Raw genomic sequence first — 17,098 nt, 5'->3', positions numbered from 1 at the left:
GGTTTTCCCGGGCCTCTGGTTCAAGCACATTACATTGAAATTCATTCTGGGCGCCAGAGTAGGGAGGGAAAGTATTTCTGATTTTTCAAAACAACTGTGCCGCAGAGAGCCTAGCACTGAGCGCATTTCCACGGTCTGGATGGAGGTGTTCTGAGACTTTTCTTTGGTACCTTATTGTAATGAGGGATGGAGGTGAAATACTTATTTCAGCTACCTGAGCTCACAGAGGAACTGTGTGGTCACAGGGCCAGTAAGGGAGATCATTATTGTGTTGATCTTAAGAAGGCATCTTTGATTTTGGCTACCCTGGAGAAGCTGAGCAGATATCTGAAAATGAACATGGGTTTGCAGAAGTAGGGAGTAAAGCAGTTGGTGAAACAGCAGCAAGACCAAAGACCAAAGATATGGGTCCATTCACCTCAAGGCTGCTATTGCCCTACAGCTATCTGGAGCTCTGTCCTGATGGTGATTGTGTCCCATCAGTCTCTGGAACACCTGCACAGGCTCCCCCACGCAATCTTGGCACTGCTCTCATGCTATACCTAGCATGGGAGCAGCACCAGGATTGGTCTGAGCGCCTTGCTCTGCCACTCACAGTGCATTGGAGTCCTTGCTGATTATCCAACCTGGCTGTGCAACACAGCTGGGTTGGAGAAACCGAAGTGCGCATGTCAGTTTGGTCGGTCTAAGGCAGCCGGCCAAACTGACATGTGCACTCCACTTCACTCCTCCTCCCATGGCCCAGCCCAACCCTTCCTACACATGCTGGCTCGTAGCTAGTGGTGTGACTTTCCTTTGCCATTGCGGAGGAGCCACCCCTGTCTATAAAGGGCTCAAAATTCGTGAGGGTGACATCATCCTCTAACCTGTTAATGATGACTTCTACTGATGTTCCAGATCTAAATCTTCATTATGGTTGCCCATCTTTTTATTGAAAATATTAGCATCACATGGTGATATCGAGTTAGCAGAGAGTTGTAGTAGTCGTTACCGTCGGGCATTATTGAGCAGGTCATTAAAGAGCTTTTATCTTCCGGTCTAACTTTCTATGTTTATAACCCTACTCGGCTGTTGTCAATAAGCTTTGGATTTTTGAACTTTGAGTTTCCTGAGAGGTTAAGTACTAGAAACCTGCCCCAAAACGTGCCTTTGATATCTGATTGTACCCAATTTGATTGGTCAGATCCTTGAGGCATAGATCCATTTAGGTTTTGAGGGGATTGACATTTCCTCATACATTTGGCTCTAATGAATACGTAAAAAAACGTTTTATTTTTTCGAGAGTAAAATAACGATGTGAGCAAAGTGTGGTTTTCCTGAAGTTTCATGCACTCCCGCACCTATAGGCACCATGCATTTTGTGCACGCCGAGCCCTCCAAAGACTTTTTACTTAACACATTTTCCGCTGTATCATCCTGGCCTTGCTCCGTGTTCTGTGATTTTTAGGTTCTTTTTCTCTCTTCTTGACTTGATGCTGGATAGCCTTCCGTTTTCTGTACCTAATATCCCTCCAGTTTTTTCTTACTTATTGCCTCACCGCGTGTGCGTGTGGTTATTTCCTTCTTTCGCACTACATTGCTGCAGTGTCTCTCCTTTTTGTCCCATCACTCATGGCTTGCCTTCACTTCATTTTGCTTGATCTCTTCCCTTTTCTTATACCCCACTATTTTCTCTTTCCATAACCCAACAATGGACGTTATGGTAAGTGTAAGCCGCCTATCCACACTGCTCTTCCTTCTTGTTTATGACCCATAACTCTGTCTTCACTCTGACACTACCCAACACGCTCCCGCCGTGTCTCTGCATGTCTGCCTATGCAATCAGGCCTCCTAGGAGGTCATCCAGTGCCCACACAAGATCGCACCATATCAAACCCACAAGCAGCCAAGGCTCCTGTGCTAGAGGGTGTGTCGCGGCTGGCCTGCAATGTCCTTTCTACTTAATACCTTGACGAATGATCGTGTATACCACCAGAAAAGTACACACGCTGCTTGGGTAAAGTGGATGACAGAGTGTGGGGGTGAGGACAAGGACACAGCCATGTCCTTGATGCTCCCAACGAGGCGATTAGTCGGCTATTGCGATACGATTGATTTTGCATATTGTCTTTGTTTAGAGGCCTGCCGCCTCGTGGGAAAAGGCCCAGTGCATTACAAATACATTGACACCGTGGGGATTGTGTTGCTGTGTGAGGGCGGTCCGTGATGGGTTCCCATCTGGAATCATCCCCTGGTTTTCGAATGGGAAAGCAAACGTCTTTTGGACACCCAGAGGATACTTGAACCTAAGTTCAGATAACACTCTGGCCTTCATGACGGGCAGCCTAGGGATGCCCTAGGTATTATGCGAATGGCCTTCCGTCCTACACCGTCGGGGATGGACTGGGTATCGTATCGTATGGTGTTTCCTAAATAACCCCGCCCTGTGCGTTTGAATCTCAGTGAGATTCATTGTATATAAATGTATCTCGTGGATATCGTGAAAATGTGATCTGGATCCGGCCTTCGTGGGCTAACGTTAGGGACCCAGCTTCTTGGCATACAGATCAGACTCCCACCGGCACTCCATCACTGTAGGAGGCTGGACTGGCTTGTAGTGAGTACCAAGGGGTACTTGCACCTTGCACCAGGCCCAGTTATCCCTTATTAGTGTATAGGGTGTCTAGCAGCTTAGGCTGATAGATAATGGTAGCTTAGCAAAGCAGCTCAGGCTGAACTAGGAGACGTGTGAAGCTACTACAGTACCACTTAGTGTCATATGCACAATATCATAAGAAAACACAATACACAGTTATACTAAAAATAAAGGTACTTTATTTTTATGACAATATGCCAAAGTATCTTAGAGTGTACCCTCAGTGAGAGGATAGGAAATATACACAAGATATATATACACAATAGCAAAAATATGCAGTATAGTCTTAGAAAACAGTGCAAACAATGTATAGTTACAATAGGATGCAATGGGGAAACATAGGGATAGGGGCAACACAAACCATATACTCCAGAAGTGGAATGCGAACCACGAATGGACCCCAAACCTATGTGACCTTGTAGAGGGTCGCTGGGACTATTAGAAAATAGTGAGAGTTAGAAAAATAACCCTCCCCAAGACCCTGAAAAGTGAGTGCAAAGTGCACTAAAGTTCCCCTAAGGACAAAATAGTCGTGTTAGAGGGAGAATGCAAGGAAAACACAAATCAGCAATGCAACAACGATGGATTCCTGTCTGAGGGTACCTGTGGAACAAGGGGACCAAGTCCAAAAGTCACAAGCAGCTCGGAGATGGGCAGATGCCCAAGAAATGCCAGCGGTTGGTGCAAAGAAGCTCTTACTAGGCTGAAGAACTGTGAATACTGCAGGAACGACAAGGACTAGAGACTTCCCCTTTGGAGGATAGATCCCCCACGCCTTGGAGAGTCGTGCAGAAGTGTTTTCCCGCCGGATGGACGCCAACAAGCCTTGCTACACGCAAATCGTGCGTTTGGCGTTTTTGGACGCTGCTGGGGCCCAGGAGGGACCAGGAGGTCGCAAATTGGACCTGCAGAGAGGGGACGTCGAGCAAGACAAAGAGCCCTCACTGAAGCAGGTAGCACCCGGAGAAGTGCCAGAAACAGGCACTACGAGGATGCGTGAAACGGTGCTCGCCGAAGTTGCACAAAGGAGTCCCACGTCGCCGGAGACCAACTTAGAAAGTCGTGCAATGCAGGTTAGAGTGCCGTGGACCCAGGCTTGGCTGTGCACGAAGGATTTCCGCCGGAAGTGCACAGGGGCCGGAGTAGCTTGCAAAGTCGCGGTTCCCAGCAATGCAGCCCAGCGAGGTGAGGCAAGGACTTACCTCCACCAAACTTGGGCTGAAGAGTCACTGGACTGTGGGGGTCACTTGGACGGTGTCGCTGGATTCGAGGGACCTCGCTCGTCGTGCTGAGAGGAGACCCAAGGGACCGGAAATGCAGCTTTTTGGTGCCTGCGGTTGCAGGGGGAAGATTCCGTCGACCCACGGGAGATTTCTTCGGAGCTTCTGGTGCAGAGAGGAGGCAGACTACCCCCACAGCATGCACAAGCAGGAAAACAGTCGAGAAGGCGGCAGGATCAGCGTTACAGAGTTGCAGTAGTCGTCTTTGCTACTATGTTGCAGGTTTGCAGGCTTCCAGCGCGGTCAGCGGTCGATTCCTTATCAGAAGGTGAAGAGGGAGATGCAGAGGAACTCGGCTGAGCTCATGCATTCGTTATCTAAAGTTTCCCCAGAGACAGAGACCCTAAATAGCCAGAAAAGAGGGTTTGGCTACCTAGGAGAGAGGAAAGGCTACTAACACCTGAAGGAGCCTATCAGCAGGAGTCTCTGACATCACCTGGTGGCACTGGCCACTCAGAGCAGTCCAGTGTGCCAGCAGCACCTCTGTTTCCAAGATGGCAGAGGTCTGGAGCACACTGGAGGAGCTCTGGACACCTCCCAGGGGAGGTGCAGGTCAGGGGAGTGGTCACTCCCCTTTCCTTTGTCCAGTTTCGCGCCAGAGCAGGGGCTAAGGGGTCCCTGAACCGGTGTAGACTGGCTTATGCAGAATTGGGCACATCTGTGCCCAACAAAGCATTTCCAGAGGCTGGGGGAGGCTACTCCTCCCCTGCCTTCACACCATTTTCCAAAGGGAGAGGGTGTCACACCCTCTCTCAGAGGAAGTTCTTTGTTCTGCCATCCTGGGCCAGGCCTGGCTGGACCCCAGGAGGGCAGCTGCCTGTCTGAGGGGTTGGCAGCAGCAGCAGCTGCAGTGAAACCCCAGGAAGGGCAGTCTGGCAGTACCAGGGTCTGTGCTACAGACCACTGGGATCATGGAATTGTACCAACAATGCCAGGATGGCATAGAGGGGGCAATTCCATGATCATAGACATGTTACATGGCCATATTCGGAGTTACCATGGTGAAGCTACATATAGGTAGTGACCTATATGTAGTGCACACGTGTAATGGTGTCCCCGCACTCACAAAGTTCAGTGAATTGGCTCTGAACAATGTGGGGGCACCTTGGCTAGTGCCAGGGTGCCCTCACACTAAGTAACTTTGCACCTAACCTTTACCAGGTAAAGGTTAGACATATAGGTGACTTATAAGTTACTTAAGTGCAGTGTAAAATGTAAAATGCAGTGTAAAATGGCTGTGAAATAACGTGGACGTTATTTCACTCAGGCTGCAGTGGCAGGCCTGTGTAAGAATTGTCAGAGCTCCCTATGGGTGGCAAAAGAATTGCTGCAGCCCATAGGGATCTCCTGGAACCCCAATACCCTGGGTACCTCAGTACCATATACTAGGGAATTATAAGGGTGTTCCAGTAAGCCAATGTAAATTGGTAAAATTGGTCACTAGCCTGTTAGTGACGATTTGAAAGTAATGAGAGAGCATAACCACTGAGGGTCTGGTTAGCAGAGCCTCAGTGAGACAGTTAGGCACCACACAGGGAACATATACATGCACACCTATGAGCACTGGGGCCCTGTGTGACAGGGTCCCAGTGACACATACATATAGGCCACAAACCTATGAGCACTGGGGTCCTGACCAGCAGGATCCCAGTGACACATAACAACCATACTGAAAACATGGTGTTTTCACTATGAGCACTGAGGCCTGGCTATCAGGATCCCAGTGAGACAGTGAAAACAGTGACAAACACCCTGACATACACTCACAAACAGGCCAAAAGTGGGGGGTAACAAGGCTAGAAAGAGGCTACCTTCTCACACAACCCCCCCCCCCCCCCCAAACGAAGGACAATAAGGCTAACCTTGGCCAGTTGAGACTTTATTGTTTAAGTGGTGATAAGTAGAGAGTAGCTCTGCAATAGACTGGTTACTCCCTTTCTCATCCACTATATGGTTACTTCCCTGTGGGGATGTAAACCACCCTGTTTGAAGTTTTTTAGCTAAGCAACAATGTGAAGATGTATTTTCAGAGTTTCTATCAGTAAGTTTTAGTTTAGAGCAGTGGGAATTGTCCACTGAACCTATTTGTAGTGATGGAAATGCCAGACAGGGATGCTGTCTCAGAAAAGCCATAGCTGGGCAAAAACTTTGTCCATCTGGCTGGAAGAGAGAACAGGGATGCTGTTTCTCTTGAGTTGGAGCAGGGCAGGGATGCTGTCCTATGAGCTCCACACTAGGGCAGGGATGCTGTCCTAAGTGTTGTGAGGTAGTGCAGGGTTTCTGCACTAAAGTTTCTCTGGGAGGGTTGGAGGGATGCTCCATGTTAACTAAAATGGTGCTGTTTTTCTCACCAATGTTAGTTATCCCACAGAGAGGTACTTCCACCTCAGGGAGTCCAGCTTTGCCAGCTGATGATTCCCTTGGAACAGGTGCCACCCCAGGAGAGGTTTCTCCCACCACAGGAATAGTATCCTGAATGGTAGGGTGGTTAGGGGATACTGTGATACCCTTTTTACCTGTTGATGGAGAGGGATCCTGAGTTTTCAGGCCTTCTCTCCTTTGCTTTTTCATTTCACTTGAAATGAGAGGGAACAATTCCTCAGGGATGCCCAGCATGGCTGCATGGGCATAAAACTCTACATCAGCCCAACCTGAGGCCTCTAGGTCATTACCTAAGAGACAGTCTACAGGTAAGCTAGGTGATACCACCACCTGCTTAGGGCCAGTAACTCCACCCCAACTAAACTGAATTATAGCTAAGGGAAGAAACTTAGTGGAGTTATGGACATCAATAATCTTATACTGTTGTCCAATGATGTGTTGATCAGGGTGCACTAGGTTTTCAGTCACCAAAGTGAAACTGGCACCTGTGTCCCTGTAGGCCAAGGCCTCAACACCATTTATTGAAACTGTCTGCCTGTACTTATCCATTGTAAGGGGACAAGCAGCCAGTGTGGCAAGGCCAATGCCACTAGGTGTGACAGAAACTGTCTTGGGACTGATGACATCAGTTTCCACTATGGACCCATAAGTGAACCCAACTACACCCTTTGCTTGACTGTTGCCAGCAGTCCCACCACTAGTACCACTACTGCTAGGGGCACTAGAGCTTGATGTATTAGTGGTGGTAGGCTCAGGGGGTTTACCTGGACAGGACTTATCCCCTGGCCTATGGCCTCTATTTTTACACACAAAGCACCAAGGCTTTTTAATGTGTGCAGGTTGGGAAGAAGAGGAAGAATTTGTTTTATCCCCACCCTCTGAAGAGTGTTTAAGATTTGAAGTGGGATCTTTGGTTTTACCCTTATCCCCATGCTTATCTTGAGATTTTTCACCATCTTTCTTCTTATTGCCATCTTTGTCACCCCCTGTATGAACTTTTCTGTTCACCCTTGTTCTGACCCATTTGTCTGCCTTCTTTCCCAATTCTTGGGGAGAGGTCAGATCAGAGTCTACCAGGTACTGGTGCAACAAATCAGACACACAATTATTAAGAATATGCTCTCTCAGGATCAAGTTATACAGGCTGTCATAATCAGTAACTTTACTGCCATGTAACCACCCCTCCAAGGCCTTCACTGCCTGGTCAATGAAATCAACCCAGTCTTGTGAAGACTCCTTTTTGGTATCTCTGAACTTTATCCTGTACTGTTCAGTGGTTAAGCCATAACCATCCAGGAGTGCATTCTTAAGAACTTGGAAATTGTTAGCATCATTTTCTTTTACAGTAAGGAGCCTATCCCTACCTTTTCCAGTAAATGATAGCCATAGGATAGCAGCCCACTGCTTTTGAGGGACATCCTGTACAACACAGGCCCTCAAGTGCAGCAAACCACTTGTTAATGTCATCCCCCTCCTTGTAAGGGGGAACTATCTTATGCAGATTCCTGGAATCATGCTCTTTTGCAGGATGACTATGGGGAATACTGCTGCTGCCACCATGGGTATCTAAACCCATCTTCTGTCTTTCCCTCTCTATTTCTAAAGACTGTCTATCCAAATCCAGCTGTTGCTTCTTGAGCTTCAGTCTGGTTTGCTCCACTCTCAATCTATTGAGCTCCCTTTCTAACAATCTGTCATCAGGGTGGGTGGGAGGGACATTTCTAGATACAGAGGTATGATGGGAATGAACAGAAGGAGACCTGTCCCTTACAGAGGGCACCCTAACAGCTTGGCTACCAGTATAATGTGAGAGCACATCATCAGTATGATGTGATTCAACCTCTGTACCAACTATGCTAGACTGTCTAGTAATGGGCAGGCTGAGAAGTTTCTTTCCTGAACCTTTTCCTGGGGGAGTCCCTGGATCAGATTGAGAACCATTAGCTACTTTTTCTACAGATTGGGCACTTATGGCCTTATCCTGTACTCTAAGCATATTAATTAACAGTTCTAAGGAAGGATTCTTCCCTACACTCAAACCTCTCTCTATGCAGAGACTCCTTGCTCCTTTCCAGCTAAGGTGATCATATGCAAGTTTGGACAGTTCAACTTTTTGGCCTGTGCCAGACATTTTTAGAGAGAGTTAAAGTGATAGACAAAGAGAAAAAAAATTTCAGAACTTTTTGGAAAGACAGAAAAAAAACTTTTTAAACTTTTAAGAACTTTTTGAAAGTTTAGAAGTACTTTTCAGCACTTAGAAAAGAGTGAAAAGAGGAAATGCAAAACTTTTTGGCTATGTGTATATACACTGACCTTGTTTTGTATATTTTTCTCTTATGAAAAGTACAATGACAAGAGTGGTAAGTAGTCTCAAGCACTTATCCCACCGCTGCACAACCAATGTAGGAGGCTGGACTGGCTTGTAGTGAGTACCAAGGGGTACTTGCACCTTGCACCAGGCCCAGTTATCCCTTATTAGTGTATAGGGTGTCTAGCAGCTTAGGCTGATAGATAATGGTAGCTTAGCAAAGCAGCTCAGGCTGAACTAGGAGACGTGTGAAGCTACTACAGTACCACTTAGTGTCATATGCACAATATCATAAGAAAACACAATACACAGTTATACTAAAAATAAAGGTACTTTATTTTTATGACAATATGCCAAAGTATCTTAGAGTGTACCCTCAGTGAGAGGATAGGAAATATACACAAGATATATATACACAATAGCAAAAATATGCAGTATAGTCTTAGAAAACAGTGCAAACAATGTATAGTTACAATAGGATGCAATGGGGAAACATAGGGATAGGGGCAACACAAACCATATACTCCAGAAGTGGAATGCGAACCACGAATGGACCCCAAACCTATGTGACCTTGTAGAGGGTCGCTGGGACTATTAGAAAATAGTGAGAGTTAGAAAAATAACCCTCCCCAAGACCCTGAAAAGTGAGTGCAAAGTGCACTAAAGTTCCCCTAAGGACAAAATAGTCGTGTTAGAGGGAGAATGCAAGGAAAACACAAATCAGCAATGCAACAACGATGGATTCCTGTCTGAGGGTACCTGTGGAACAAGGGGACCAAGTCCAAAAGTCACAAGCAGCTCGGAGATGGGCAGATGCCCAAGAAATGCCAGCGGTTGGTGCAAAGAAGCTCTTACTAGGCTGAAGAACTGTGAATACTGCAGGAACGACAAGGACTAGAGACTTCCCCTTTGGAGGATAGATCCCCCACGCCTTGGAGAGTCGTGCAGAAGTGTTTTCCCGCCGGATGGACGCCAACAAGCCTTGCTAGCTGCAAATCGTGCGTTTGCTGTTTTTGGACGCTGCTGGGGCCCAGGAGGGACCAGGAGGTCGCAAATTGGACCTGCAGAGAGAGGGGACGTCGAGCAAGACAAAGAGCCCTCACTGAAGCAGGTAGCACCCGGAGAAGTGCCAAAAACAGGCACTACGAGGATGCGTGAAACTGTGCTCGCCGAAGTTGCACAAAGGAGTCCCACGTCGCCGGAGACCAACTTAGAAAGTCGTGCAATGCAGGTTAGAGTGCCGTGGACCCAGGCTTGGCTGTGCACGAAGGATTTCCGCCGGAAGTGCACAGGGGCCGGAGTAGCTTGCAAAGTCGCGGTTCCCAGCAATGCAGCCCAGCGAGGTGAGGCAAGGACTTACCTCCACCAAACTTGGGCTGAAGAGTCACTGGACTGTGGGGGTCACTTGGACGGTGTCGCTGGATTCGAGGGACCTCGCTCGTCGTGCTGAGAGGAGACCCAAGGGACCGGAAATGCAGCTTTTTGGTGCCTGCGGTTGCAGGGGGAAGATTCCGTCGACCCACGGGAGATTTCTTCGGAGCTTCTGGTGCAGAGAGGAGGCAGACTACCCCCACAGCATGCACAAGCAGGAAAACAGTCGAGAAGGCGGCAGGATCAGCGTTACAGAGTTGCAGTAGTCGTCTTTGCTACTATGTTGCAGGTTTGCAGGCTTCCAGCGCGGTCAGCGGTCGATTCCTTATCAGAAGGTGAAGAGGGAGATGCAGAGGAACTCGGCTGAGCTCATGCATTCGTTATCTAAAGTTTCCCCAGAGACAGAGACCCTAAATAGCCAGAAAAGAGGGTTTGGCTACCTAGGAGAGAAGATAGGCTAGCAACACCTGAAGGAGCCTATCACAAGGAGTCTCTGACGTCACCTGGTGGCACTGGCCACTCAGAGCAGTCCAGTGTGCCAGCAGCACCTCTGTTTCCAAGATGGCAGAGGTCTGGAGCACACTGGAGGAGCTCTGGACACCTCCCAGGGGAGGTGCAGGTCAGGGGAGTGGTCACTCCCCTTTCCTTTGTCCAGTTTCGCGCCAGAGCAGGGGCTAAGGGGTCCCTGAACCGGTGTAGACTGGCTTATGCAGAATTGGGCACATCTGTGCCCAAGAAAGCATTTCCAGAGGCTGGGGGAGGCTACTCCTCCCCTGCCTTCACACCATTTTCCAAAGGGAGAGGGTGTCACACCCTCTCTCAGAGGAAGTTCTTTGTTCTGCCATCCTGGGCCAGGCCTGGCTGGACCCCAGGAGGGCAGCTGCCTGTCTGAGGGGTTGGCAGCAGCTGCAGTGAAACCCCAGGAAGGGCAGTTTGGCAGTACCAGGGTCTGTGCTACAGACCACTGGGATAATGGGATTGTGCCAACTATGCCAGGATGGTATAGAGGGGGCAATTCCATGATCATAGACATGTTACATGGCCATATTCGGAGTTACCATGGTGAAGCTACATATAGGTAGTGACCTATATGTAGTGCACGCGTGTAATGGTGTCCCCGCACTCACAACGTTCAGGGAATTGGCTCTGAACAATGTGGGGGCACCTTGGCTATTGCCAGGGTGCCCTCACACTAAGTAACTTTGCACCTAACCTTTACCAGGTAAAGGTTAGACATATAGGTGACTTATAAGTTACTTAAGTGCAGTGTAAAATGGCTGTGAAATAACGTGGACGTTATTTCACTCAGGCTGCAGTGGCAGGCCTGTGTAAGAATTGTCAGAGCTCCCTATGGGTGGCAAAAGAAATGCTGCAGCCCATAGGGATCTCCTGGAACCCCAATGCCCTGGGTACCTCAGTACCATATACTAGGGAATTATAAGGGTGTTCCAGTAAGCCAATGTAAATTGGTAAAATTGGTCACTAGCCTGTTAGTGACAATTTGAAAGTAATGAGAGAGCATAACCACTGAGGTTCTGGTTAGCAGAGCCTCAGTGAGACAGTTAGGCACCACACAGGGAACATATACATGCACACCTATGAGCACTGGGGCCCTGTGTGACAGGGTCCCAGTGACACATACATATAGGCCACAAACCTATGAGCACTGGGGTCCTGACCAGCAGGATCCCAGTGACACATAACAACCATACTGAAAACATGGTGTTTTCACTATGAGCACTGAGGCCTGGCTATCAGGATCCCAGTGAGACAGTGAAAACAGTGACAAACACCCTGACATACACTCACAAACAGGCCAAAAGTGGGGGTAACAAGGCTAGAAAGAGGCTACCTTCTCACAATCACCCCGGGGACTCGGTAACTGAGAGCCTTAGAGCACCTCGAGGACTTACTGAGGCTGTGAAGCTCTATGTCCGTGATACCTGCGGAGTAGCTCGAGTGCTTTAGTCCCCCAGAAGCTAGGTAAAGAGCCGCATAGTTCATTACAGTACAGTAAGAAACCATGAGATCCCCATGCAGAACCCACAGTCGCAGTGCATGGAGGCGTCTGAGTGATGCCATGGTAACGCCTGATGTCATCCTCGTGAAAGTGACAGTGGTATCCGCGAGGGATGGAGATGTGTGCAGCTCTCATGACTGGAGCCGATCCTCGTATCATAGAGAACTTCTTCTGTAGATCTGTACCTCCGCCTAGGGCAAGGCATGCTGGTGCCCGGCAGTAACCTCGCGCCCCAGCTGCCGTGGGCGGGCCCGGCCCCGGTGGGACCCTGGCAGCGACTGTCATAGTCTTGTGAGCCACAAACAGGAAGCAGCGGTCGATGACTGGCGAGCTCCCATATAAGGGAGATGCTCCTGTGGGCTGACGGGCCCAGCCAATGCCGAGGCAGGCGGGCTCTGACATCACACGCTCATCACCGGACCCTTATGTAGCTGTGCTGTGTGACTGCTGTGCACATGCTGCTGCGGGCTGCAGAGGAGCACACACGAGGGGTGCACTGTAAGCATGCATGTTTATACCCATCTCTATAGCAACCACAACGCATGCCGAGATTTATGTTCTCATTATAGGATCAGGAAACATTAAACGGATTTATGTTTAATTATATTATTACTTTTAGTAATGACCTATTTATTACCTTTTTTTAATTTTATTTATTTAAACACGTATATTGTAGTAGGAAACATCGGTGTATTGGCAGTTTTAACAAATTCTTCCATATTGAAAAAATAACAGTAAAACAATACTACCACAACTGTTAACTACATTTCTTTAAATTGGCTTTTTGTGCACTTAAAAAAAAAACTAAACAATATATACATATTTTAGTTTCTTTTTCTTATGTGGATCAATTTAAAGGTGCAGGACCCATTTATGGATAACGTTTAATTACAGAATGCAGAACAGGGTACTTTCCTTGGGAGATGTAGTGCCCAAAAAATTATAGGGTGAAAATACATCACATTTGGCAATGCACTGTATGATTTTGGTTCTGGCTAGGTCTACGCTTACTTGTTTACCGCCACCGTGTTTGTTTTGTTGCAATTTGAACCGTATGTGGCACACCTCCGTGATTACTTGTAGATGGAGGGTGCAGTGAAACATGTTAAACCTGTATTATTGCTTTTTTCCAGTGAGTCATACTTGGAATTGGGTGTACACTCGGACACCGACTTTATGCATAGTCCAGCAATAATCACAACCTATTTCCTTTATAAATAAACAATACTCATTACAGTACTCATTAAATGACATCGTGTATTTATTGAATGCTGAGTATTTGGTTGAAAGTATTTTAAGAAAATGTAATTTTAATTTTTTTTAGTTGAGGTCACTGTTTTGGAAAGCAACTGCAATGAAATGTTTTCCATCTCATGTGATTAACTTCTGTTCCGTGCTTTTCCTGTTTCTTGCAGTAGCATTGGAGTCTGAGTCAGTTATGTCGACATTAGTGGCAAGCCCACCCTCCATGGAAAGGTCTTCGTTGGAGTCCCCCGCGATAGCGCTGACGGATGTGTGCATCAGTAACATTTGGGTGAATGCTTCAGCAAGGTAGGAGCCTTTTCCCAACCTGCCAGACTGAGCCTTGGGTGGTGAGTGCAATCCTTAATTGGTGGAGGAACTGGTCTGTTGAAGTTTTTACGTAGTGGAGAATCAGCTGGCTGTTTTACTTCTACATGGGGATAATATGGCAGAGGCACTTCCGCTTGAGGGTTTTCATCCAGATATGAATCCCGTATCTTAGAAGTTAAAGCTTGCTCCACAAATAGGCAGCTTGTAGGCTACCTCTGATCTCTACTATGAGGAACATGAGCTTCTCTTCATCATATTATGCTTCTGACATTCAGAGGAGATAACTGGAACATACAGCGTCAAAACATCATTTTGATTGAGTAATTTGAATCGAGGATTCCGTTAAACTGAATTAGTAGTCTAAAAGGTGTGAAGCATAGCCTGGAGGTCTATGGAGGTGAATCTTAAAACAGGCAAAAACTCACACTTGCGGCATTAAAAGCTGGAGTTGAGTTCGTTCAACTGCAGTTTGAAGATTACATTGAAAAGAAAGTTATTGCATCTGAAGTGTGCAGGTCGTATCGAACTTCGAAAAATAAATGAGCACATTCCATTCCATCTGCCCCTCCAAAGTATTCTTCGAAGCCTCCTAAGGGTGAAATGCTGATGCTACAAGAAATGCAGCACATTCGTAAAGAAGTGGTTGTTGCACTGAGGTTACCCGCACCCGAGATGGGTCTCCGCGTGTTAGCCAATGCTGCAGTGCCCCAGATCTTGAATGCAGTCCTAGGTCATCATGCAGTGCATTTAATGAATGACATTTGTGTGTTTCCAGATGGTGTAAGGCTATGTCGCTCTCTCACCACATCAGTATTATAAATTATTGTGGTTTAAAAGAGCTGGACGAGGGTTCAAGGAGATCAGTGCCAGGGTTCCGTGCAATTAATATTTTTTTTTTATTTTTTTTTAAAACGACTTAAGCCACAGTTTCCTTGGGTGAACTTGGAGTGGAAAGTTCACCCTGATAACCACCAGCCTAGCACCGAATCATCGCAGGAAGAAGAGTCTCTTTTGCCTCTCTACAAACCACTAGCAAGGCCTCTTATAGTGTATCATATCAAACTTGGGAACCCATAGCTGTGGGAAATGATATCCTGGAGATATCTAGAGATGTACTTCCCAAATGATGCATGGTTTGAACCACACCATGTTAATAGTGGCTAAAAAAATATAAACCTTCTTTAGATAGGATGTAGCGGATTTCAGTTCACCGAGATATTGTAACATTCATTGTACCAGCAGCAAGCAAGCAAGCTTGTTTCATCAGAATAGAACTTGTTGGGCCAGTGGTAACAATATGAGACTGAAGGGGAGACTCTGGAGAATTAATAACTTATGTGTCCTCGTGGAACGTATAGGACATGTACCAGTCAGGCTTCCAGCACAACCCAGAGTGGCAAAACATTTAATGACCTCAATAATCCCAAGGATATACAAAGGGAAATTGTAGTACTTGAAATAGTAGAACTGAAAATCCTGTGGGCACTGCGCCTTGGTAGAAGGTGAGGGCTTAAGAATGCCATTAAGGTTCAAATCCTTTGAATGGTATTTTTTTTTTCTAATGTGTTTTCTTCACTCACATACAGGTAAAGTGGAATATCGGTTCACCAGTTTTCAGGCATTGATTAGTAAAACACGCATCGTTCTCAGGTATTAACTGGCACTGGAATAAACATTGAAAAAGATGAAACGTGCTGTACATCTTCCCCGGCGCCAGCAAATATCATAGATCTGTTGAGAGTGCGACACATTGGAGAGATGGAAGCTTTGCCTTGGGTTGGGCATTACACGGTTAAGAATTTGGAGATGGACAATGCTGTTTTAGCTGTCTTCCAAATCCCCAGTGAAATCTCGGTGGTAAGCATTAAGTTGTAGGAAGAATGCTCTTTTTGCATCATCTGGCAGAGGTTCCTCCCAGAGCACGTGTGCTGCTAACATCCACCTCAAGGCATGTCTGAAAGATAGACCTATGTTTTTTTTGGTGCCAGTCAATCCTGAAGTGTGAGTCGTGACCCGGGTTCTTTTTCTAAATTGACAAAGACTTAGAGAAACAATCTCTGCTTTTTGGCTACATTTTGAGATATTGAAGTCAGACGAGTACTCGCCCTGTATGACAGATAGTCCAATATTTACGTCTGCAGAATGTAAAGCACTTCAGTCTTTACATCAAGGAAGGTGTCCACAAGTGAGCAGTCATAGCTTGACTTCATTCAAGGACACGTTTTTGTGTATACACACCGACTTTTTTGTTACAATACTCCATGAAGGACATTAGTGAGAATATTTTTGTGATCGCTACTGAGATTTTTGTATTCTCTGTAAATGGTCGTATCTAACTTGGTGGCACTGTGACATAGGAATGCATTGATAGAATACATCATGGAACCAGTCAATGGGGATCAACCATTCCACTTGACGTTTCTCAGAATAACCTTTATTCATCAACACCCCCTCCTGCTTATAGTTCTGCCAGCCTATAACTGAGTTTAACAACTTCACGCCTTTCCCAAGGAGTTCAACACGTACTGCAAGCCTTTTTGTCCCTAATGTTATCAAAGTCTTTAATCATTTTGTGTACATTGACATCAGTTGTTTTACATTGATGACTTTAGTGACTCTAGTCATCCGATAATTAGTTTACATTTCTATGCATGATCATGAACCACTTATTCACTCAGTACGTCTTTGAACTCCGTGCCAATTTTTTTTATATAACTGAATAAGTGACACAGAGGAACCCAGGGGCAGATTTAAGAAAAGTGGTGTTGCAACCAGTGCAGTACCACCTTTCTTGTGCCTATTAGCGCCCCCTACTGCCACCATGTGAGCGCTGTATTTAAAATACGGTGCACCATGGCGCAGGATAGGGGGCAATAGATTGAACATTTTTGATGGTATTGATGTAAAATTTTGGCACTAACCCTGAACAGTAACCAGTGGTTGTGCCCCCTTTTAATGCCTGCTCTGAGCAGGTGTTAAAAGTAGGCGCAAAAAAATACACAGCGGAATCTCTTAGATTCCACTACCCCATTTTTGCGGTCCCTTTGCACACATTATCCATAGCACATGCATAATGTGGCACAAGGGGTTACAAAGTGGAGCAATGCATGCATGCGCGGCCATTTTTGACGCCTAACGCCACATAAGCATAAATAAAATTACACTAATATGGTGCTAGAGCTTCATAAATCTGGGTCCTACTTTCTCTACTTCTCTGTGCAGACAGCCTCCTCCAATATCTTGTTTTAGAATGGATGTGTAATTGAATGCTATTAGTGTAATTCACACCTTTTTAAGTGGCTTGACACTACCCCTCTGTCCCAAACATAATGCTATTCACACTTTGGCAAGTTTGAAGCCCACACCACTAGAGCTGCTCTCCACAGCGTTTCCTGGAGTATGCAGCACAGAGGTTTGAGTCAAAGATGGTATGGTTCATCCCAGTCATATGCTCCACAAGGCAAGAAAAGGCTGCAGATTTCCAGGAAGAGGTTTTAGAATCGCCATGGGATGAGCCACTTGGGAAATCG

The 17,098-nt window shown here is 46.6% G+C and overlaps 1 protein-coding gene across 5 annotated transcripts in view; it reads left to right on the top strand.

The window, feature by feature from the left end:
* Nucleotides 1-17,098, top strand: part of ACSBG2 (acyl-CoA synthetase bubblegum family member 2) — a 69,958-nt gene that overhangs the window by 12,861 nt on the left and 39,999 nt on the right. For 3 of the 5 annotated variants that reach the window (XM_069215691.1, XM_069215694.1, XM_069215692.1), the window contains exon 2: nucleotides 13,412-13,547. In XM_069215691.1, coding sequence (XP_069071792.1) covers nucleotides 13,435-13,547 — 113 coding nt within the window. In that variant the 5' untranslated portion in view covers nucleotides 13,412-13,434. Of the gene's footprint in view, nucleotides 1-12,445; nucleotides 12,495-13,411; nucleotides 13,548-17,098 lie in introns of those variants that run through there. The other 2 variants (XM_069215690.1, XM_069215695.1) reach the window with 2 other exon arrangements.

This window comes from Pleurodeles waltl, chromosome 12 (genome assembly GCF_031143425.1).
Source record: "Pleurodeles waltl isolate 20211129_DDA chromosome 12, aPleWal1.hap1.20221129, whole genome shotgun sequence".
In the NCBI taxonomy this organism is placed as follows: Eukaryota; Metazoa; Chordata; class Amphibia; order Caudata; family Salamandridae; genus Pleurodeles; species Pleurodeles waltl.
Note: the sequence above shows the minus strand (reverse complement) of the source record. Positions and strands in the feature narration are given on the sequence as shown.